Source organism: Gadus chalcogrammus, chromosome 5 (genome assembly GCF_026213295.1).
Source record: "Gadus chalcogrammus isolate NIFS_2021 chromosome 5, NIFS_Gcha_1.0, whole genome shotgun sequence".
NCBI lineage: Eukaryota > Metazoa > Chordata > Actinopteri > Gadiformes > Gadidae > Gadus > Gadus chalcogrammus.
In genome coordinates this window covers 8,504,737-8,529,832 of record NC_079416.1, presented here as the reverse complement: position 1 = coordinate 8,529,832, position 25,096 = coordinate 8,504,737, and the positions used below count along the sequence as shown (strand labels likewise).

Genomic DNA, 25,096 nt, shown 5'->3' with positions numbered 1-25,096 from the left:
TTTCTTGGCTGGAGCACGGGCCAGCGGGGAACACTTTTAACTATGATGGAGGCCTGGCTGCGATGTAGCGGCGGCGGCGGCCTTGTGGATTGACGTGGAAAACCAACAAAAGGCTGAACACGGTGGAGTGAGGTCACGCTTCCCATAGCTACGCTAGGCCGCAGCAAAAATCTGTTAATCCAATGTGCAGTTTTATTTGATTGCATGTTCATTATACTTAATATAATATAATATACCGGTAGTTTGTTTCTGTCGACCCCCGTTGCTCCATGGAACGATGACTATTGGCCGTAAATCACGTTTAAATGACTACTGAATCAGGCCGCAGATAAAGCCTTGGACTTTCCTAAAACAGCTAACATCCGGCGTTGACGGCACTATAGGTCATTGACTCTCATGCTGCCTTTATTTTTGGTCTAACACCCCTTATCTCACTTGCTTATATTGGTTAACTGTATTTTTTCCTTTCATGCTGTTCACTGCTATTGTCTATAACTCTGCCTGGTATGAGTTTTAGGCTACACAGTCTTCTATGTTTGTTTGGAAGTACTCAGGATAGTGGCAGATGCACGCATCTATTTTGGAAAGATGCTTCAGTGGGAGAAAGTTCATTGGTTTACTTGTTCTTCATTTTGTCACGTATGTTACATTTAGTCTTCTTGTGCTACATAAAGCGATTACTTTGTCTCTTTTAATAGATGACTCTACAACCTCACATAAAGGGGCAGCTGGCTGGGAATGCACTTACATTTTGTAGTTGGAACTGTAGGGGTCTAAACCAACCAATAAAGTAGTGGAGGCTTGGATCAGAGATGCTCTCATTTTAGTAAATAAGTGTAAAATGTAAAACATATTGCGAGGTTCTACGGCTACATTTTTTTTTAGATATCAACCCCTCTTTGACCATGACAAGAAATGGCAGTTCCAAGGTGAACCCCCATGAAGCCGGCAACTGGTTAGGGCAGTTGTTTTTAATATTTTTCCTTTTAGTCTTATTCCTTTGACTACTCTGTAGCACAAAAAATAAACTGTTATCGTCAAGGTCTAATAATTATACAAATTATCCTGGAGTGACGGACACGAACGAGCACCCTCCACAAAAGGACAAAAGGAGATCCCATCTCGTCTCTCACTGGGGGTCTGAGGTGGGTGGTGTTCTGGACGGGGGGGAACTGCAGCGCAAAATGACATTTTCTTGGAAGAAGTAAAAGAAACGAAAGTTAAAACTCCTGCGGCACATTGTAGAGGCCATTCTTGACTGTACTCTCTATATCCGATACTTTACTGCCTTGGCTTGTCAAGCATTTCTTTCCCAGAACACACTCTAATGAAGCTATCTCTGGTTCTGATGGATTTTTTTATTCTAGATTTTTAGTAAAAGTAAAAAAGGACACACAATCGAACAAGAACATACAATGACAGCACATGGTGGGTGGTTGACTTACTTCTGGATCTCGTCCTGAGTGAGTTGCTCTTGTCTCGGTTCTCCCGTTACCATCGCAAGCTCATCCCTGAGGGACTGGTTCTCCCTCTTCAGGCGGGCAATCAGCTGAGATGGACACGGAAATAAAAGCACACAAACGCACACACACACACACACACACACACACACACACACACACACACACACACACAGACACAGACACACACACACACACACACACACACACACACACACACACACACACACACACACACACACACACACACACACAGATCAGGGGATCCATCAAGTCTTTCAAACTTGTAGCTTATAGCACAAATAGGATAAATGTTCAATATTTTCTGCGGCATAAAAAGTTGAAATTGAAAAATATTGCCCAGTGTGTGTATGCAATAGCCAATTGCACACACACAAAGGGCCGCCAGAAAGCCTATGCCAGTGGATGACCGAATCTTCCTGAAAATACTTTTGTGGCTTTATATCTCCGATTCATTTTGAGGGCAACTCTGAGCGATTCCAGGCAACTGGATGCTTCAGCGAGAAACACAGGAAGCTAATGATAGCACACCATAACATAGCATTAAGCATATCCGGTGGCACAGAGCGCATGAATTCATCGGGCTCCCATCTATGTTCAAGTGTTTTGTGAAGGCTCTAGAGCACTCAGCCAGTGGGCAGGTTGCCGTCGGTAACCGCCGTCTGTGTCCAGTTACTGCATGTTTGTTAAAAAAAAAGACACCGCTCACCAAGTACCAGACAGTGGCACTTACGGCCGTCTATAGAGAGGTATGTAGATAGCCATCTTCTCATAAAGAAATAAGAGCGAGTGTGATATAGCAAGAATGTGCATTAACGTCAGAGTCATGATCCGAGAAGAGACAGTGTGACGACAGGCCACTTTTTAGAAGGCTATGTTGAAAAAATAATTAAAAGGGATTCCACCCATTCAGCTCCAGAGATTTTTTTTAACCCCACAAACCCTAACGTTACTATGCTCCCAGCCTGCGGCACTCTGCACAAGTTCCAAAAGAAGTCCTTGAGTGCTGGTAATGAACCTCAATGAACCTGAAATATCTGCACAAACTAGGCCGACTCATTTGAGCCATTGAAGATCTAAGGAATAATTTTCAAAGATAGCAAAGCATCTTCATCCAGGGTCATCATATCTACGTTATCTTTGTTGATGAGATCTGGTGCCACAGATCTTTTCTTGGCCCCGGTTAAAGGGGTAGGTGCGGCTGGCGAGGTCAATATGTTGAGAGAATGTTGTCTGACTGACTATAGTAAGGCTATAGTAAGTCTGACTCTTAGGATAAGCCAGTTCTTGATAGTTGATTAAAGTGCCAGTGCAAATAGTATCAGTAATGATTCTGTTGCTGACAACACTCGATATCAATACATCAATCGATTACAAAAAGGAATTTATTAAGGTCTGCACTTTTTGACCACATCCACTTAGCGACAATGAGTGAATCAGTTGTGCAAAATAAAGTGCTGCACAAGCAGGTTTGCAAAACAAGTGATTGGCTCCTATTTACAAGACCCTTGATTGTTTTTCTATAAACACAAGAAACAATCCCTCGGCCAGGGATTGTTAGAACCCAGACCTTGTATTCTTCCATCTGTAGCTCTTCTGTTTATCTCTTGATTAGCTTTGTGCCGGTCAGTGTGAGGCTCAGGACTTTAACCCCCAGTGAGGAGGATCCAGCCGCAGGCCCTCTGCCTTGGGTCCACGTCCAGCAGCTAGAGGCGGACCCCACCGCTTGACCTATGGCTGTCTGATGTGAGTGCAGGCAGCCCACTGCGCTCCCTGGCTCTGAGGCCAGCACGGACCCCGGCCTCTCTCGGGTAACACGTCTTGAAGGCATGCGAGGCTGCGCCTGAACGCCGTGGGTGAGGAGGGGACTATCAAAACACTGCGGTCTGCCAGCCACCACCAGTATTATTGTTCAAATTGCATGTTACCGGGATATTTTAATAACTACGACAAGTTGTAAAAAGCCGTGCGGTGTGGTGGTGCAATGACCTCGTTGCCAAAATCGATGGAAAAAACAACTCGTGGTCCCAACGATGAAATGCTCCCGCACGGGTTTAATTTGATATAAGGTTTGACCTAACTCATCGAGGGAATTAAATTAATTTATGGAACCAAGGCAAACAGGTTTTTAAAAGTATTTAGTTGTTATGGTAATATTATTTTTAGTGTCTGGGTTTTCTCACAAGAAGGACAGTTTTACCTCGTTCTCTTTAAATGATGGCATGGCATATCTGGTTTCACGACCACACATCCTAAGGACAGAACCACTGCCAGCCCCAGGATTGTCTCGGTGGACCAACTAAACCAGTGGGAAGGTGGCAGCTGAATACCAGACTCAACGACACTCCTGACACTCAGTCGCTAGGGAGCCATGGGGTCAGAGAGGGTTTACGCAAGGTCAGAGGTCAAACAAAGTAGACAAAGTTTAGCAGAGTAACGACCGGCCGCCGAGTGCCCCCTTCTCAAACACAGAAACAGTCAAACAACCCCCCAGTTCTTGAAAAGAAACTGCAAGATTTTAGTTAAGAGTCACCCAGTCTAGGGCACATTTCATGGCTAATCCAGCCCGTGTTACATTCTATAGGCATTGACCTTCCTAGATGCCTACCTCTGCCCTTAGCCCCTCCCTTAGTGTCGTTCAGAAGAGCCAACCTGATGTAATGCTCCCAGCTGTTAGCCGACCGCTGGCCGCTGGACATGCAGTTTTAAGTTGCAGTCTATTTCAGAGGGCCCAAGCCACACAGTGCCACTGCAGCGCCAGGGACCACCGCATGCTAGGAATAAAGCCTGTCTCAGGCCATGTGACACATGATGTCAGCCAATCGCATTGCAGCGCTAGGTCAGGGTGGCTTGGTGAGAAAATCGAAGAAAACCCGGGTTCAGCTGAAATCACCGGGACATGAACGGCTCTTTTGGAAAGCCCTTTTGCAGTACCTCATTGCTAGTTGGAAGCAGGCTATTTTCTAAGCGACATAATATTTGCAAATAATAAGGATAATTTTGATGCCTGTGATTTTTGATAGCAGATAGTCCTGTTCAAACAAAAGGCCACAGTACAGATGCAGATTACACTGACGACATGCAGCCATTTGAGATGAATGTTGTACGTTCTGCACCGCTCACAATCAGTGCGCAGTTACGGAAACCCTTTGTGGGGAGAGTAGGGCAGGGGTTTGCTTTGCTACCTATACCCAAAGGCAATTCCTCCAACCCAACCACCTACCTCAGACAGACATGGCTGGATATTGTGTGTGCGTGTGGCATCATTAAGACTCTGTGTAGTGCTCGAGGAATCGCATTCTACCTCCCACAAGCTGGAGTTGACGATGAGCTGGAGAAGCGGGGGAAGGGAGGACATTCATGTGACACGTGTGTGTGTGTGTGTGTGTGTGTGTGTGTGTGTGTGTGTGTGTGTGTGTGTGTGTGTGTGTGGGCATGCTCGTGTGTGTGCATGTGAGACAGAGAGCTATAGATAGAGTGAAGAGTAGGGCCCAGGTTCAAGAGGGTCACCCAGCCACTGTGTAAACCCATGAGACCCCCACGTGAGGCCAACTACCTTGACAGTTTAGGGGACGAGGGGTGAGTGGCGTTGAAAGGAAGCTGGTAATCCAGACCACCTACCAACAGTGAGCCGGCGGCACCATATAGTCGGCTCCATTTTCACAAGGGAGCATATTTGGAAGAGTGAAGTGTAGCAGCACAATTTCGATTTTTTCCCCCCAACGCGATATGAATTTCCACTTCAATAAAAGCGTGGCGTTGATAAAGCCCAGAAAAGTTGAAGTAGAGCTTTAAACACTCATACTCTTTTGAAATGCCTGTTGACAGGTCTTAGTAAGATATATAAATGATCATTCGTTTCACATCTTGCAAACAACCTAGCTCTCTTTCCTCCTGGTGGGGTCTGTATTGAAAGCAGCCCTAAAGAGACAGGTTTGAATCCCCTCCGTGGGGTGCAGCTTGTATTGGACATGTGCATGTATCTAGAACCCAAGACCACGGCCACCCGTCACCTCTGAACCTCGGGGTCGGAGGAGGGAGGGCAGGTCAAGGGGGGGGGGTTAGTCTAGACTGGAGGGGAGAGGATTAGCAGTTGCTTTAGCACGTCTAGAAGACACGGGCAGCCTGACGCGGTGTGGCCCTTGCACTGACTGTGTACGTGGCCCTGGGGTCACTCCAGCCGCCAGCCAGGCGTGATGGTTCCCTGGTTCAAATATGGTTTCATCCCGGGGTGGAGGCCCGTAGCCTACATACCTGCCGATCGTTTAAAGGGACTGTGTCGTGTTCCCTTTGAAGGAGGCCCGTTGTATAACCCTGCGAGCAGCGCTGTGGCTCAATCAAGGTGCCAGGGGGGGGGGGCCTCCATCTGGCTGGGAGATGGCTGCTCCAAAGTGACCTCAAATAAACAAATAGTTTGATCTGAGTCAGATCAGACAAGGGGACTGCATCGCTTCAGACAGGAAAGAAAAAAGAACCTGGCATTTTATTGACCGTTGCCCCGCATCCCCCGCCCGTCTTCCCACCCAGACCAGAATTGGTGACATCATTCGGCAAACTGCAAGCTGCTTTTTTCCCCCCAATATCCGAGAGACAGAGAGACAGACAGAGACAGAGAGAGAGAGAGAGAGAGAGAGAGAGAGAGAGAGAGAGAGAGAGAGAGAGAAACTAAATTAAAAGCACACCAAATAAGCCCTAAACCGAGACGGGGAGCTTTGCCCGTGAATGCTTAACGGTTTGCCTACAGCCGTAACCGGGCCCGGACCCGAACGGGAAGCTGCCAGACACCGGCACAATTACTGGTCGAGGCCGCAGACTCTCTTAAAAATACCTCTGCAGGGTTTGCAAGTAGAACAGCCAAGCCCCCGTGCAGCTACACAGTAGCAGCCCCCGGGCACGGCGGGCCCGTGTTGGAGGATCAGGAGAGGGTATAATGATGATGACTGGCGACTCAATATCTCCTGGCGTGCCAAGAAAAGTCTCTCCAGGAGAGGCCTGGAGATCGGGGTCGCGGTGGCGGTTGTTTGGTCACGTTTTTTTTTTTTTTGGCCGAAGAACAGCGGTAGAATCTGACAGAGTCTGGGTCCGCGGATGCATTGCTCAATGCAGTTTGAGTATGGCTTGAAATGTGAAACACCGGTGAAACGTGAGCGAAGCGTTTCTCCTCCCTACAAACGTGGCGCTGGAATAGGTGTTTAATGAAGTGTGGCTACTGGTAACTGACCTTGTAATTCCCCTATATAAGTCGGTCCTGCTGTTACGACCTCCATTGTGACGTGATTCGACCACGACTCACACAGCATTACCACGAGGAAATAAATCTCATATTGAGTCATACAAGGCATGTGAGAGAAATATATACGAGACCTCTGAAGTAAAGATCACACATTTTTTGTTCAGTCTGACTTTGTTTTAAGCACTGAAAGTTTGCCAGTACGTTCATAAATGCTTCCATTCTGTGTGTGCTGGGGACTTATGTGCGTGCGTGTGTTTGTGTGTGTATGTCCATGTGTGTCTGTCTTTTTGTCTGTCTGTCTGTCTCTCCATGTTTGTATATGAATGGTTGTGTGTGGGTTTGTGTCCGTACATTCATGTATTTATTTGCACGTCCGTACATAAGCACGTGGGTGTGTGTGCGTTTCTGTACATACAAATGGATGTGTGTGTGCTTGTGCGCAAGTGCGGGCATGCATGTGTCAGCGCGTGCTTGCATGTGACTGCGTCCGTACATTCATGCATGTGCACGTCTGTGTATAAGCATGTGGGTGTGTGTGTGCGTTTTGTACATTGGATGTGTGTGTGTGCGCAAGTGTCTTCATGCATGTGTCAGTGCGTGTGCCGGTGTGTGTGCCTGTGCGTGTGTGTGTGTGTGTGTGCGTATTTACAAGTGTGTGTGTGTGTACATACACGTGTGTGTGCGTGTGTGTGTGTGTGTTCGACATGCATATACAAACTCATCTGGTGCTGGGTGCAGCTCAGAGGAGTCTTGAGGTATTGGGATAGGACCTGCCATAACAGAGTCGCGGGGCGTGTAAACAAGAGGGAGGCAGAATGCTAACAGAGCGTGAGGGCGGTGTAAATAGCATGCGACGGACGGGCTCGTCAGCTCATGGAAACATGGAGCCCGGCCATTGTCGCCAATCACTGGAACCGACCCGTCTGGGATTGGAACAGAACCCATTGAAGAGGATTGTAAAAAGGGGTTGGATGGATGGAAGGGCGGTTGGATAGGGGGCGGGTTTCTTGAGGACACGGTGGGTTACGCTCTGTGAAACCAATGGATCCTCTCTTTTAATACAGACTGATCAGCTTCAGGTCTGGAAGCCATGAGCAGACTCTGGCGGGGGCAACTGATGGTAGATTACGTCACTGCCTTGTGGTATGAAGGCTGGTGTGTGTGTGTCTGGGGATTTGTCTAGTGTGTGTGTGTGTGTGTGTGTGTGTGTGTGTGGTGTGTGTGTGTGTGTGTGTGTGTGTGTGTGTGTGTGTGTGTGTGTGTGTGTGTGTGTGTGTGTGTGTGTGTGTGTGTGTGTGTGTGTGTGTGTGTGTGTGTGTGTGTGTGTGTGTCTGTACCAGAACAGGGTCCTCTTCCTCGTTCAGCACAGCCTCGTTCTTGATGAGAGCCACGCGCTGTGCGAAGCGGCATGTGGACATGGACTCCTACAGCAGACACACCAGACAGCAGTGGGAGTACGGGTTGGCAGGTGTGTGGGTCAGGGGTCAATCAACTCATTAATTTGATCAGTAAAATAATTAAGTACTAATAAAAAGGAAACGTGATTATTTAAATCTGAGCAGATGTCATCTAGTTAGTAGCAGTTTGTTGTAGTAATAATTGACATTTTTTATTGATGTTGATTTTGTATTATGTATTTAAAGCTTGAAAATTCAATTGGATGTGTGTTGACTGTAATCGTCTGCACTTAGCTTTTCGCTACAGCTCCCGCCAATTTAGCCCTTCATAAACTCTATGCTAAACGACAGTCTGTATTATTACTCGTCCGTGAGCTTTCTTTGGAAAGGGGCCGATGGTGGGTGGTGTGCGTCCTTACTTTGAGGTTGGTCTTGTCCACGGAGAGGGTGGAGATCATGGTGGTCATGCAGTTGCCCCCCAGACTGTCCCTCAGCACCGAGGTCATCAGGGAGTTCCTGTAGGGGATGTGGGCGCGGCTCTCCGACAGCGAAATGATAACCTGGACAGGAAGTAAAAACAACATTTGAAAGGAATGAGTGCCCGAGAGAATGGATTTAAATGAAATAACATATACCGTATGTATAATAAAAGATCCATCATGATTGTATCATAATGATATGCCATAGAGACATGTGTGGTTATGTTTTCCAACACGTCTTTGTGACAGATATCGATGTTTGGATTACCATAAATCAAAGTGAAGTTATTATGGTGATGGCTGAGATTTATGGATCTGGAGTTGAATCACGGCAGAACTGAAAATGTGTTAAGCATATTCTCCTAATGCATAATTAAGTTATATTTATGTCAGGAAGAGGGTGTTTGATTAATGTAGACTGGAACAGGGAATATTGGAATGACTTACAGCTACATGTAGGCATATCATAACATTCATTATAAACTAATTTGGATTAGATTTTTCTTCTGTTCTTGGCTGAATTCTTTCTTTTACCCACCAACATTGAGCCAATTGGTCATTATTGCCTTATGTATACATTTTCTACCTCTACAATATGCTCAAAATATTCCCATCATCATAAATCTGAACTATACTATATACTAATATAATATAAAAGGACACATGCACTTGTACACATGATACATAAATAATGGGTATCACGCCTTTTTTCTAAGAATCCTCCGGCTACCTGCTCCAGGTAATGCAGGGAGACGTTGATGTACTTGGCTTCGGTCAGCAGCTGGCCCCCCAGGGCCATCTTGTTGACCCTCTCCGACCCGGCCAGGTCCACCAGGTGCAGCTTGGAGCGCCGCACAGTGGCGGAGCCCGGCTGGCGCCCGCACAGGTACACGGTGAAGATGCAGTGGGAGCGCGTGGACGCCTTGTTCAGGAGGGTCTGTAGGACGAGGCGAAGGTTGAAAGGTAGTAGAATTAAATAAAAACACACACCTTGATGTTATACCACACGTTCCACGCACAGCGCGCCACCGGTGCCTATTGGTCTTGGCGTAGGTCTTAGTGCCTCTAAAAAAAGCATTCAGACGTCAGGAGAAGAACGCCACCTGCGGTCACAGCAGAGCGCAACTTTCACATAGTGTTTTAGGGAGTTGGAAAAAAACAGGATTTTACCCTTTTTTTTTTCTAAATTGGGGACTCATTACAGTAACTGTGATCAAATGGAACAGAATACTATATTGACAATCATTATATACTCTTGGGTTCACTGGCTCTTTAAAGAGCAGAGGAACGTTAATCCTCTGCGTCATTTTCTCATGTGCTGTGCAGAAATGTGTAACAAGGATAATGATCAAACTTACGAACACCATACTATTTCTGTTTGACAGTTGAAGGAATTCTTATTCTTTGTCCAAGGTACTTTCCGTATTAGAGTGACTATTTTTGGCATCCAGGGTTTTGTTCTGACCAGATCAAAGCCATGAGCATGTGTGACCAATAAGAGTAAACAGATGTAGACGGTTTGACCGCGACACTGGGGGTTGATCTTCAGATGTTTCTGTGTAACAGTAGAAGTCCGGGTGAGGCACCAGAGACAGATATAGTCTCCTGTGACTCATCCCGTACATCCCTTTCCCCCCCCCCAAACAAAACAAGCACCATCAGGTTGGCGGTGGTAATGGTGGTGGTGGGGTAACTTATGCTGAGAAAGGGAAACCCTGTCCAAACCCTCCAACAGCAGCTAAATGTCCTTTCATTTCTGGTTGGGATGGACAAGTATTGTGACCGGCGTTTGCTTTTTATTTGCATAATGAAACATAATGAAACGTGTATCTCACATTATCCTTTGATGAATTAAAATATGTCTTTCATATATATTGAGACAAATGGTCTTCAGCCAATGATCACCGATGCAGGCTTGGCTCTATTCCCCTGACGTCATGAGAAGATCAGGCATACAAAACACATTGCCGAAGAACACTTTTTATAAGTGGGGCTCAATCCTTGACTTGCGGCTGGGTTTATTGTGCAAGCAGCTCTAGCCTATCAAAGGTCTCGACAGCTCATGAGAGATTATTCTGTATCTTTACCCGCCCCCGTCTCCTCCTTCCTTCTTCCAAATTCCCTTAATTGTTCACCACCCCTCACTTGTCCCCCAGTAACTCATAGATTGAGGTGAAGACAACAATGACTACTTAGGGGGGGCTTGATAATTGATCAAGATATGGAAGGAAATACATTTTATAAAAGCTTTGGTTGCAATTGGGGCACAAATGGCTATGACTGACTGCTTATTTCCAACACGAGAAAAGTATTGAAATCCACCCCTGCCCTTGTTTATTTAGTAGTTTTTCAGCCAGTAAGTCAATAGATTCCCCATGCGTACATCAAGCACCAAAGCAACAGCAACAACCTGTTCAATTCCATTAACTGGTCAACTTTACCCCGCCCTATAGGGCTGACTCCAATTAGTTCTTTGATGAAATGTTTGGCCCATGGCGTATGTAGTTGAATTTCACTTTAAACAAATGCTGAACAGTATTTGGAACAAATGTAGCAACACAGCAAAAAAAGCTTAAAGCTGTCTGTTTGTATCAAAAATGCCATTGTTGTGAAATTCTCTCAGCAGCCAATCATGTGTTTTTCGCACTAGTAAAACAGATGTCTTGGGATTTTCATCAACTAAATAACGTTTTTAAACTTGCCTATAATACCTTTCTTGCATGTTTATGTACAAATTATATATGCTTTAAAGGCTAGTTGCCCAATCATACTAGAAACAAAATATGCAGAATTAATTAAAAGAACAATGGGCTAGCCTACTTTATGGTCAAATGCACCTCTCCACTGGAGTGAGACATCAAGGTCAAACATGATTCCACACACACACACACACACACACACACACACACACACACACACACACACACACACACACACACACACACACACACACACACACACACACACACACACACACACACACACACACACACACGGCTAGATATCGTGTGGGTAGGACGGAGGAAAAGGTCCAGGACGAGGTGAAAGATAAACAGGAGGGCGGATGAACAATGAAGGATAAAGGAATAACCAGATGAGTGGAAGTGTCTCCAGGGGAGGCTAGAAGAAGGTTCAGAAGATGTCATTCCTCTCCAATAAAATACATCAGAGGAGGAGGAGGGGGAGGAAGGAGGCTCAAGGAGTCCCTTAGCAAGAAATTCAATGAAAAAATTTGCTCATGATTCCCTCCACCTGGAAAGCAGTAAACACACAAACGATTCGGCACCAAGGTCCATTGGACGTCCGTGTGGAATCGTTGATGACACACTGAAGTGTGGCTGCTCCTCTGTCTCCTCCGCGTGGACCTCGACACCCACGTCCTGAGCAAACAACGAGAGGAGTCTCTGGTTGCAGGAGCACGTCCCCCGGGAAGAGGCTTCAGCCCAGATTGTCCCCCAACGTCCTCCCCAGAGCTCCACGGGGTGGGAGTTGTTTTCACAGATCAGTAAGGCGTGGGCTGCGGAGGATTCCCCACTGGACCTCTAGCACTGAGAACCCTTTGGTCAATAGTTTTATGTAACAAGCAGGGAGTGTGTTTTTGTCCGGGAACAAAATGCCCTGGGGTTGGACAGTGATGGTCAATCCCAGTGCTCATCTTGGTCCTCTTGGTAGTAAGGTTTCGGACAGTATTGACATTGTTTTAGCTGAAGGGATTAAGCATTTCGTAGATAAGTGACGCTTGAGGTGAAATAACATGATATACGCTGCGGGATTGGTTTCAAAAGCTCGGAAAACCCTGAGCAAGTTGCACTGACAAGTTTACAAGAAGCTCAAAACACAACTATTTGGTTCAGGGTGGCTTAAATTCATGGCAGGACTATTCCAACCGCATTAAACTGAAACAAATTTGCAGTAGTCAACCAAAATGTATAAAAAGATGCCCATCTGTGATTCAAAACCGATGACTCGCCTCATTGTTTTTTATTTACCCACAAATAAACTGACTGGTATACACCGTAAACAAGGTGAACACAACTGTCCCAAACCTAACTTTGCAGGGCCTCGACCGAACACACAGATTTCTAATCTGTTTGGAAAGTAGAGGAGCAAGCGCATTCATAACAACCACTCAAGCATATACAGTCAATTATAGTAGGGGCACTGGGTTTTACCAGGGAAAAAAGATTATTTAAAAAAAGATTATATTACAGAACAATTCAAAAGTACTGTAAGATTGATCTCGTGGGACTGGTAATAATGTATATTTCTTTAGATGTCTTCAATTTGAACACAGGCTAATTTCCATTTGGCCAGTACTTTACCATCATACATGATTTCCCTCAGAGGATTAAAAAGGTTTTATTGAAGTATTATGCTGATGTTTTCCAGAAGGCCGATGTTTCCACTTACCTCTGCAGTCATACGATGAGTGTCACCCAGGAAGAGAAGATTCAGGGCTTCTTCCTCATTGGCCGACTGCTGAATGGACAGATTCCTGAGCTGGATATTCTGCTCAGAGTCATGCATGATTGTTACCGTACTGAAAAGAAACCATAGAAATCAGAAAATAATAAGATACAGTTATTATGTCAGAATACTATAACTATAATACTATAACTATATCCTGAGCTTAAACATTTTCGATAAACATTTAAAGATTTATTTTGTACACTTTTTTAGTCATCGTTAAAATTTTCTACAATGAAAGGCAGGCCAATCTATACTGCTTAACCATGGATGACAATGCACACCTTAACCAGTGCTCAGTCCCAAAACAAGGCCCGTGTGCGGCTCGATACGAGCTCTGTTGGACACATGTTCTCCATCCGTCTGGAGGGTGGGAATCACAGCTCGGTAGTAAACGGGGCTCACTTTTATGAAGCAATCTTCAGCTCTCTCCGAAAATATTCATGGGAGTTGGGCTGCAATCCTTTAGGTTAAAGTGAAGCGAATATGCTATAACCTGTGTGGCTACTGCCTTCTGTTGTCAACTAAGGCCATCCCCCCCCCCCCCCACACACACATACACTGGAGAACAGCTGTGAGTAACAAAGACAAGTTAGACTTTGGAATGGTTTGAACAAAACGTCAATAACATTTCTCAGACAAATGTCAATTCTGTCCCATATACATCTCTTTTTGTCCCCATTTTCAGGTGATGGGAATAACCTTTAAAATGTCAATTTCTGTATCAAAAAAGAGACAATGAATCACACGATCGGGAATCAAGGGGAAACTGTGGGTGTCAATGCAGGACACATGGTTTGTTTGTGATGCTGCCATACATACAGTCAGACCTCCCAAGCTCTCCCGCTGACGTGCAGACAGAGAGAAGGCCTGGAAAACATCTTCAAAACATCTTCACCACATGCTAAGGGAGAGGCGGGCAATCGATAGTCTCAATAGAGTGCCGGAGCCCGGGTACCTGATCAAGCTGTTTCTGCAGAACAGTGTATATTATTTATGCATTGTTTATGTTATTTTTGGGTCCACCATTCGAAAGCCAAATCGGAATGTTGCTAATGGAAGGAAAAGCCGGAGAGGAGGGATAAAAAAAAAAAACTAAAAAAGTTTTGAGAGAGGTGAAACAGACGGACAGGGAAATGCCAGATTTGACAGTTGCCACAGCTTCTCCTTGAATCAGCAAGCGTGGCCACAACATGGTCAACAACGGGCCCTGTCTATTTCCAGAAGACTGTCATTTGTGGCAATGGAAGCCTCAGGCTCAATCTGTCGCATAAGGAGAGAAGCAACTTTAGAATTTAAAAATAAATAGAAATCAAGGTTATAAATTGTGATGGTGACATGAAAAAAAAAATATATATATATACCAAAACGCTTTCAATCCAAAATCTAATTTCAGAAGATTGCAAATATAACCCAGAAAAAGGGAGAGGCTGAGGTTGGGAGAACAGGAGGAACAAAAGGTGGATGGAAAGAAGGAAGAACGAAAGAACATACAAAGCCACAGAACGAAAGAAAGGGAGGCACAGGGTTAGAAAAAACAACAGAAACACCAGAAGAAACCCAGCCGAAGGTGTTCTGAAGGACGTAGCCGTGGATGGCCACAATAAATGCTTCGGTACACAATCAGCTAGCATTCCGCTCCGGTGGCAGAGGCCCGGGGTCGGCCACAGCCACTGGTGTCCCGACACCGTGATTATGTCAGCGGGCAGTCAGCAGCCGTACGGTAAATACCAGCCGTGTGGCCTCCCTGTTTGACCGCACAGCGACGCCTGTGCCATGTAGCCCTTCCCCTGACCTGCTCAAGGATAGGGCTACATGAATACAGTGGAACATGGTGCTAGCAGGGATCTTTATTTTTGACCAAAATGCAAAGCATTCGCTGTCAAGCACTGGGTTGAAGATCATCTAATTCTGTGATCCATTTTCAACGTGATTATATATGTCACGTTGTAATGTATAGATATGTTTATATCCCGCGAGGCTAATATACTGATAAATAGATAGATGGATAGATTAATGCTTTATTGATCCCAAGATAAATTCAGAAATTCTAAATGGAGATAAAAAGTGAAAAAAGAATGGCATAATAAAATACTGACGGTAGGTCCTCTAGCCTGCATGCTTCAAGTTGGCGGTCCAGAAGGTCGTAGCACACATTGTTGTATATCTCCAGGTAGGAGATGTGGGTGGTGTAGACCATGGTGCTGTCCTATAACGATGGGGACAATCGTTTACAGTGTATTCAAACTAAAGCTGTGTGTCTAAAACTTGCATGGTTGACTTTGTCGTATATATGTGTGTGTACACATTATTGTTAGTGGCTTTCGATAAAGCATCTGCTATGGGTGATTTTCATACAAAAAAAAATACTAGTAGAAATCAGTTATTGCAGTAAAGTTTACACTAAATCACTTGAATGGAAAGAAGCAAAAGGAACACTACAAGTAATCTCAGAGTATTTTGAGAAAGGTGACTTTATTAAGGTATAAATCCAACTATTTTAGACACACAGCACATCATCAACCAGATAATAAATCAAACCATTTCCTCAAACGGTCATATAAAGCTTTGTGCTGCATGTGGCAAACAGCTGCAGCGCACGCACATCAAATAGGATTCCCAGCTCTCTTTCAAAGACTGCTTTTCTCCCCATTGTCTAGAATATTGGTCCTCGAGGCTCACCGAGCAATAGTTTGGCAACAGAGCACTTGGATTGTTGCACAAACAGCAGGAGTTTTAGGAACAAAAGAACATAACGGGTATTGTGCTTGGTTTGCTCCACCTCACCTTACTTTGTCTGCTCAATGAATAATGTATATAATGTGAATATATAAGTAAGCTGGATCAGGTTCAGATCTGCTGAATGGAGAGAAGCTCTGCAAGAGCTCTCTCTGAGTACATGATTTATTTTTTAATGTCCCTTAAAGTGAGTCCGACGCATCATTCTTGGAAGATTCCTCACTGTGAAGACGCAGTGTTGAAATCACAAGAGGGTTAATTCGTCTGAAACACACGTTATTTTTTCATCATAATAATCCAGACAACACAAAAACTAAATCAGCCATCCAAGCTCGGGTGCTGACCTGAATGATGTGCTGGTACAGGTAGGAGAGGGTGCTGACCTGAATGATGTGCTGGTACAGGTAGGAGAGGGTGCGGGGTATAATCCCACGGTCGCCGTAGCGCCTAGCCCCTCCGGTGATGGTGAAGGTTTTCCCACTGTTCGTCTGGCCGTAGGCAAAGATGGTGCCGTTGTAGCCGGCCAACACTCTGACACAGAGGAACACACACATTTGGCACACAAACAAATAGAACAAAATAATATGGGCTGCGGAAATTGTTCTGAAAGCTGCAGAGTGATGTTGTGTTTTTTTCCTTCCACAGTGGAGAAGGATAGTAAATATCTTGAAATATCTGGAATGAACCAGATGAACTTGACTCTGGTCCTCTGGGAGTTCAGCATCCACATACACATTTTGTGGTGTGCCGAGCACTCAGTGCACCTGCCAGGCTAGTAGTCATCATGCTATGTGAAGAAGAAACCTTTAACAATGTAAAATAATAAACATTGTGCAATTGAAGTGCCACACGGCCTTCTCTGAGCCCCATATGTCAGAGAGGTGAGCAACACAGTACCACACTAGATGTCATAGGAGAAACATGTTGTGTTGCCAATGTGGGCTGGTGTTGCTGCTTGATAAGCGAGATTGGCCGCTTTAAGGTTGCCTATCTTTATTGAAAGGGGTTGGCCTTGCTCAGGAGCTAGAGTGAGGTAACCCATAACCGTAGGGTTGCTAGTTTGATTCTCGGCTCGTCCTAACCGCTTCTGACAAGCTGGATGTCGCGTTGCATGGCTGGTGTGTGATTGCGTGTGTGAACCGTCTGCTAAAGGCCCTAAAATGTAAAGGGGAGAATCCCTGCTTGTTTCTCTCTCTCGACAATTTCAATCAAACAGATATCATCTCCTCGTATTTTTCATGACACACACACACACACACACACACACACACACACACACACACACACACACACACACACACACACACACACACACACACACACACACACACACACACACACACACACACACACACACACACACACACACACACACGATCCAGGGCTCCAGTTATTTCTAATGCAACGTGGACCAACCAACCCAGTAGTTGAGTGGTGCGCGGCTTTCCCTTATTCTGCGCTATGCTATTCCACACCCCGCTTGTACGAGTGTAGCAGGGAAACCAAAAAACTCCTGTCAGATTTGATAAAAAGGCGTGTTTTCCTGACTTGGACGGCCCGCCTGGAAGCCACTTAATCCGCGCCATGAGTCATGGCGGTGATTCGCAGTGCCAGTGAAGTAGCCATGGAGTCAGTGTTTAGCTTTAATGTCAACGCTAATGATGCGGCCTGGACATGGGCTGCTCGGGCATGGGCGTTTCCCAATGCTTGTTCCTGTTTACACATCAGCCTTCCTGGAGACTGGAAAACGCTTGGTCAAGGGTACCGGAGCAGATTTTTGGTTTCAAGAATTATCGGTTATGTGTGCGGTGTGTGTGTGCGTGTGCGTGTGTTGTGGAGGCATACAAGTCCAGCCTAAAAGTTTTTCTGGTCGGAGTCAAATAAAAGAAAAGTTTAAAAAGTCTCCAAAGGTTGTTGTGACAACAACCTTGGTTGGCCAACATTGCTTGTAAGAGAAAGTCCTGACCTCAACCTGCAAAGAATAGAAGGTGCACATGTTCCTTTTCCGAAATTTCCCAGATATTGATTCCGGTCACCCTCCAGATTCAGCCAATGTGTGAAGAAAAGGATTGCAATTCAGGCTAACTCTCCAGTCTAGCATTATCTGGGGAGGTTGTTGAATAGGTTAAGGGGGATGCAATACGGTAAGTGGAACCCTTTCTGACCTCCATTTGTTATCTATTATTGATACATCTATGTAATAATATCTATATCTATGTTTTTCCAACATTACGAGCTGACGGGCGTAATGTTGGTTACACCAAAGGGAACAGACGACTTTCTGCCTCCACAGACGGCTGATACCATGGCAGTCAAAATGCTGTTATTAAAAATGATTACTGACTAGACTCTGAATGTTTCTTGACAACGGGGGCTTTAGGAAAATCATTGTCTGTCAATCCAATTTAGATTCTGGTTTGATAACTGCAACCCACATTTGCTACCGTCATTGGTACAATTCCAATATCAACAAAGGCCGAATTACACCATGAAATCAAACAGGAATGACGGGAAACCAGTACTGCTTCTTGTATAATTTTGCTGAATGTAAACACAAACTAAAATGCCTTTGAAAATCTCAAAACCCTTTGCGGCAAGGACACAAGGCCTGGGGGACAGGCCTATTGCTTTCATATTCTTTGAAAGAAACATTGCAGTAGGAAACAGGATCTGAACACCCAGAATAACCTTGTCCGTGCTTTGGATAATCAAGGCTCGATTACTTCTGCCCTACGTGAACCTGCATCCTTCAAAAGGATGCAAGGACCTGACATGTAATGAAGTAATGTTAAACTATCTCTTCTCTCGTATCTTCCTGACTGCATAAAACACCTGTACCCCTTCAGGGCTATGGACAACGTAGTCAAAATAAAAGAACCACAAGATCATGATCATTGACAATGCTAAACTGTGACTCCAGGTCGTCATGTGAACCATCTGCTACAACAAAGAGGTTGCCTTGCCTGTTCAAAGAAGGCTGACTTTGCAAAGATCACAGAGATCATAAGATAGCAAACAAGACTAAGTTAGGTCAAAGTTATCCTAATCCTCCTAAGACAGTTGATTTAGAAACATCTCACAATGTTTATATATATATCCCATAATAGCGATAGTGCATATAGTCTGTGGGGTCTGATACAAAAAGTCCACATAGTAATGAGGGGGGTGGGGGGGGGGGGGGGAGAGAAAAAACATGGTACAATCAAAAGCACCATTTGATCACAGGAAATTACAAGTTAAATTCCCCCCTCTTCTCAGCTGTGTTTCTCCCTCTCAGAAGTACGTCTTAATTTAGACTAACCTCTGGGCAGGGGCAAACCTTTGTCAAGCACCACTACAGTTCTTGTCGCTGGGATGGGAGTGGAAACCGAGTGGAAACCAAGTGTGAACTGCGGTCAAACCATAACAATCTTGCAACACTAAACGGTGCCATGGTGCCACGGTGAGGCCTTGTGGATGGTCAGTATTTGATTGTTCAAAAAGTATAAACAAAGAACGCACTTTTCCTGAGTTTGGGGCTAGAAACTGGTGGGAAGGGTACTTGAGGTTCAATAGGCACCTCCCACCCCCAGATGTTTCACTGGGCTGATTCAACTAGTCCATACGGCGCTGTTGAATCACGACAAGCATGGGTAGAAAGCATAAGCTGGACCTCTTGAGCTACAGGACAAGACTGTTTACTAGGATTAGCACTCAGCATGTGGTGCCCCATCGCCTAGCCCGGTGAGCAGCGGCTGTACTGAGACGAGATGTCAGAGTGTGCCACCCCAGACGCATGCCCAGTCCACTTAGTGGTTTTAACTGTCGAAAGTGGGGCCAAGAACAATAAAATCACTGACTCCTTCCATTTCCACTTTACAGTAAGCTCAAGCTTTACTGTCTTGCCATCAACCAGGCAGGCCTGTACAATATGTGTGGTCTTGCCCTAGGCCACCACTGACAGAGGACCAGTGGATATGGGTCTGCCCCACTTCTAACCATTTGAGTTACATTTTCTGAGTCAGAGATGGGGAGGTTTGTGGGCAAAAGACACATTGAGGTACAAATCGAATGAAAAACAAAAGACACACCAACGTTACCTGTCTGCCACTGGCTGAGCAATGGTTTCAAAGATCTCCTCTTGACCAGCAGTTTGATCGAACACCCTCCGGAACCTAGATGTCAAATAAAAGATCAAACAAATGTCCAACTGAACTGACTTGACTATTTAATGTATTTGTGAGCAGTTCCTCATAATAATTCACTACTTCATTGTAGCCAGCCAATTAAAGCCAAACCAAACCCCTTGTTTGAGCTAGACCCTACCGACTATCAAAATTAAGAAAAAATGTGTTTTTCTTTTCATTCAGGGAGATGCCATCCAGGATTCTTCTCTCTTGCCCAATACACTCCCACTTAATACAATGATGGAGGGTGGGGGGGGGGGGGGACCATAATGTTTGATCGATGTAACCCAAAGCCATAAACGGCAGATAACGGGTAACTCATACAATAGTATGGTTTGAACCCATGAAGGGCTAACATCAAATTTAAGACCACATGCCATCTTGTGTTTTTTCCGACTTTAGGCAATCAAGTGTAGATGTGAAACAGAATCAAGCCATAGCTTCTACAAAGTAACTCACTAAATAACTTTTCATCTAAAATAAGTTGTTTAAGAGGTGAGTTTCATTTAAAGGAGAACAGAGCCCCTCTGGCCGCGCCTTTAAAACATGCTAATAGGATATTTTTTGCTCTGGGGTAGGGGTCCCCTGTGACACGTACCTTCAATCCTCCTGCATGTAACCAGGTAACCATTTCAGCCAATCAGATGTCATGCACGAAAATTGCATGTGTTTGAACTAAAGGGAGTCCCCTGATTCAAACAGGTGTGTTGGTGGGGTTGGGTTCTCTTTAATGGACTTCCCTCGATTCCATGGAGAAAATGACATATAGCCTACTCCAATAATTTTACTTTGGGAACTATGACCATAATATTTAACTGAACCACATGTTGCTGGTTCAGCTCCAATGTCAAACAGCATTAACCGTCCACAGAACAAGAACACAGAGCAGGGCTTCATTGCCACTCCTAAGTGGGAGAGGAACTCTTTAGTCATTGGGCCCTTAAAGGCCAGGCACACCCTGCAATGTATTATTCCACCACGGAAGAAGATGAGAAGACGGATGGAAGTAGGAAATTGTTAAATGTGGACATTTTATTTTCGATAGCGTAGGGACACACGGGAACCTCCGGCTGACTATTTTTAAAGAGCCTGTGGCTTTTCCGAGGGCCTTCGGTGTCCCCTGCGTCTGACTTCCTCTGTGTGAACGTAGGGCTGTGTGGCAGCCAGGGGCCTTGCCCAGTGAACGTCTCCACTGTTCACCACCAGCCTCCAACAGATGTTCTGGCCTCTCTATGACAGGCTCGCTGGATGAATTATTCATGGGAAAGAGTACTTACACAGCCACTACCCTCTTAGTTTGCTACACACCCCCTTCCTTTGGGCGAAAACGACTCCAGAACCACCCAACTTGTTTTTTCAAAGCTGTCTTTTCGGTTTTTTTTACTAGCGTTATCCAATTTTTGGCAAACTTAACTTGGAGTCTGCGTTACACCCAGCTATATTTCAAAGAGAGAGTGAGTAGACCACAACAAAACAAAACTGACCTAAATTTGTAGTTCTCCAGTTTGTTGTTAACGTAACCATCCCCCAGGTCTTTGGGCACCACAAATTCCACAGAAGCACCTGCTGCCTCGTCATTGTTCACAGAGTACACCTGAGGGAGCCAGAGAGAACAGTCAAACATAGGGACTCAAGCCATGTTTACGTAATGCTTTTCCCTCTAAAACAATGTATCCAAACGCAAATCATTTGTTTTGCATGGTATGCAAGACCATTTCAAATGAATATAAATACATTTGAAGTATAAAGTAGTTGTTAGATGATGCTGTTATGATATGATATGTATGCCTGAATAACGTTGATTTAATCCTATTCGGAGAATGTGCACCATATGGATGTTTATTTAGCAGTGACCAGACCTCATTAATTCTACTTTTGCAAAGTGGTGAGTGTGGATGATGACCCTTGTATTGCAGCAAGGAATGCATGCATGTGGAAATAGTGCATGTGTATGTTTTTGTGTGTATCTGTGGTGTGTAACAGCGCAGGCTCAAATAACAGTCTGGGAGTATAGATAGATTCTTCTTGACCAAAGAATGGAGAAAAGTGTATTCTATTGTGGGTGCTATTGCATGGTGGCCATGCGGCTATATATTACTGCAACAACCTCAACAAGCTGAAATATGGTAGTCAATAGACCTTGACACAGGGCTGGATATTCGTAGATATAGACTACATTCAGAAGTATTTATACATACATTATACATTCGGCACTATTCAGTGCACTAGATAGACAGACAAGTCCTGTTTAGACAGACAAGCCCTTAAATTACTTCCACTCAATAGAGCCCAAACCATTCCTCCGGGAGTAAGAAAACAAACGACAGAAGACAGAATCAATACGCTTTCACTTCAACCCTAAGGGCGGAGAAGAGGTTGGGCATTATTGAACCCTCATATCTGTCATGTGTTGCCTTGAAACATATGTTTAAGATCCCCCGCCCTATGTTTGTTTGTTTTTTAAATAGTGTCCGGATGCCATCTGAATCACTGGCATCAGATCTGATGTTATCGTCAGGACCTGCCGCTTGTTAAGAGGTACCGCATAACAGACGGGACGTTACCACCTCAGGGCGCTCACCTGCTGTGCATCCCTAGGACTTCTGAACACTGAACGCAAAATAATGCAGTGAACTAGACATTATTAAGGGGGGCGGCAGAGCGGGTTTACCAGAAGGTTGCTGGTTCGATCGATCCCCGGGTCCTCCTAGCTGAGTGTCGAGGTGTCCCTGAGCAAGACACCTCACCCTACCTGCTCCAGACGAGCTGGCTGTCGCCTTGTAGGGTTGACTCCGTCGCCGGTGTGTGAATGGGTGAATGTGAGGCAATATGGTAAAGCGCTTTGACTGGCCACTGGTTAGAAAGGCGCTGTATCAATGCAGTCCATTTACCATTAACCAATATAAGTCAAAAGTGTTGGATTGTTCACGTGTTATGACTGTATTTGTAGATGTTGAGGTGTTTCCGCCGCTCAGGTGTTTCAAACTATCGACCACGTTGGCCCACTTACCTTACTTGTTTCCTCCCGGGTGGGTTTCACACGAGCAAATATCTGTATCGTCTCTTTCACCGTTCCTTTTTCTGCCATGCCGGCCATCGGATTAGAGATTTGGGTAATAAACAGTCGAATTGCTTTTGTTAACCATGTTAGGTTTGAATCAGCAGCAAGGTTGTTTTGTTGGACGCTGTTGCTAGGAGGCGGGTCACGTGGCCGTGGTAGGGGTTGCCCACTGCAAAATGCACGGATTTGGAGGTTGAATTAGAATTTGCAAAAAAGTGGGAAAACGTTTCAATAGAGTAGACTATCCCATAAACAGGCTGTTTGTGTGTGTGTGTGTGTGTGTGTGTGTGTGTGTGTGTGTGTGTGTGTGTGTGTGTGTGTGTGTGTGTGTGTGTGTGTGTGTGTGTGTGTGTGTGAAGATCTATCCTTGTAGAAAGTGTGTTCAACAGTCAGTAAACTCATGCATGTGCAATTGTGCACGTCTGTGCATAAGCACGTGGGTGTGTGTGCGTTTCTGTACATGCAAGTGGATGTGTCTGTGTCACACCTGTGTCAGCGCGCGCGTGTGTGTGTGTGTGTGTGTGTGTGTGTGTGTGTGTGTGTGTGTGTGTGTGTGTGTGTGTGTGTGTGTGTGTGTGTGTGTGTGTGTGTGTGTGTGTGTGTGTTTGTTTACATGCATGCTTGTAGAAAGTGTGTTTGACAGTCAGTTAGCTTATTTATGTAGGCTAAGTCACATTATTTCTGTTTGTGTTTATTAATAGGACTCAGGTGTTTGAGAATAGCTTCCAGCAAGACAAGGTCATAGAAGGTTCAGTGACAGATAGTGACTCATAGAGTCATAGAGCCTGACTAAAGAGCTCAAAGCACTCCAGGCACTTCCCACACATGCAAAGTCAATAATGCTTACTCATAATGTTAGCGGGTGCAACCTCTTGTGCCATTTAGATTAATATTCAGAAGAAAAAGGGAACAAACATTGATGAGACACAAAAACCAGTTGGGGAAGAACATTGAAAAAATTGTGAAAGCAACTTTTCACAGGCTATCAAATACAATTGAAGCTAATTTCCAACTGTCTAAAATTGTATATTTATGAGCAATCTAGAACCCTTGCCATTAAAAAAACATTCATATTTAATTACATTTTTTAAACAGGGACGGGAAATGCCCCAAGCTCCAGAAAATGGCAGGCCACCACAGGGTTATGTTATGTCCCCAGAAAACGTCTGGTCACCCTAGGTTTGTAGCGGGGGAAGTAAAGATTTAATTAAACTTTCTACACTGGCAAACATATTTGAATACTTGATTTAGTATTTCAATATGTTCAAGTAAACATACCTCATCCCATCCTGACCTCTTCATGACCTCAAGGGTCAATCACCCATGAGGTCACCATGTGGTTCCCCAGTCCTGCCTCTTGCTATATACTATGTTAATAATTGTTAAATAAAAAATTGTGTGTAGCTTATCATGATGAAGCCTTTTAGTAAAACCAGTACTTTGTGGTAGATTAAGTACAAAGCAGAAAATTTGCTTTGGAGTATAATAATACAAGTTCCCTTATATAATTAACCAGTAGGTTCAGTAGGCGTACAGTAAGCACCTGAACATTTTAGCATCTCAAAAATGTACTTGTAACAGTTGAACAGTACTTGAGCGAAAGTATTTGTAGATTGTGCCATGATCTTTTCAAGGATGTAGAGTCTTGTAGAGTCACTTGCCAGCCTGCAATCACCACAACCTCCCCACCCTCGACCCTGTGATCATCCAGGCAGCCGTTTTCATCTTTCTTTCTTTAGACCCCTTTGGTCTGGCACCATTTTGATGACACTCGTCATGATTCATGTCTAATAGGTCTGGAATCCCTCTGTCGAAAATGTCATAGAGTGATGGCCGCAAAGGCAATTAGGGGTTATGTAATGGGTAGGTTTTATCATTATATTTAAATGACGTACTTCTCCTCTAGGATTGATACAAAACTATGGGAAAAGGTAACATAAATCCACCTTTGCCTCTATAGTGCAGAGTGATCTGTTATTTTACCAAATTGCTATTTTTTTTCTGTGTGTTGCCCTCACTGTGTTGTCCCCTCTCTCTTTCATTTCAGTGAGTTCCCCACTGTTTCTGGTATTC

The 25,096-nt window shown here is 44.7% G+C and overlaps 1 protein-coding gene across 2 annotated transcripts in view; it reads right to left on the bottom strand.

The window, feature by feature from the left end:
- LOC130383238 (kinesin-like protein KIF6) overlaps positions 1-23,208 on the bottom strand; it is a 54,812-nt gene extending 31,604 nt beyond the window's left edge. Inside the window, exons 1-10 of one of the 2 annotated variants that reach the window (XM_056591339.1) lie at positions 22,973-23,208; positions 21,447-21,556; positions 19,876-19,950; positions 16,180-16,327; positions 15,157-15,266; positions 13,001-13,130; positions 9,321-9,527; positions 8,531-8,671; positions 8,052-8,138; positions 1,446-1,549 (exon numbers count right to left, since the gene is read on the bottom strand). In XM_056591339.1, the coding sequence (XP_056447314.1) occupies positions 1,446-1,549; positions 8,052-8,138; positions 8,531-8,671; positions 9,321-9,527; positions 13,001-13,130; positions 15,157-15,266; positions 16,180-16,327; positions 19,876-19,950; positions 21,447-21,556; positions 22,973-23,059 (1,199 nt within the window). In that variant the 5' untranslated portion in view covers positions 23,060-23,208. The other variant, XM_056591340.1, reaches the window with a different exon arrangement.
- Between the last annotated feature and the right edge of the window lie 1,888 nt (positions 23,209-25,096).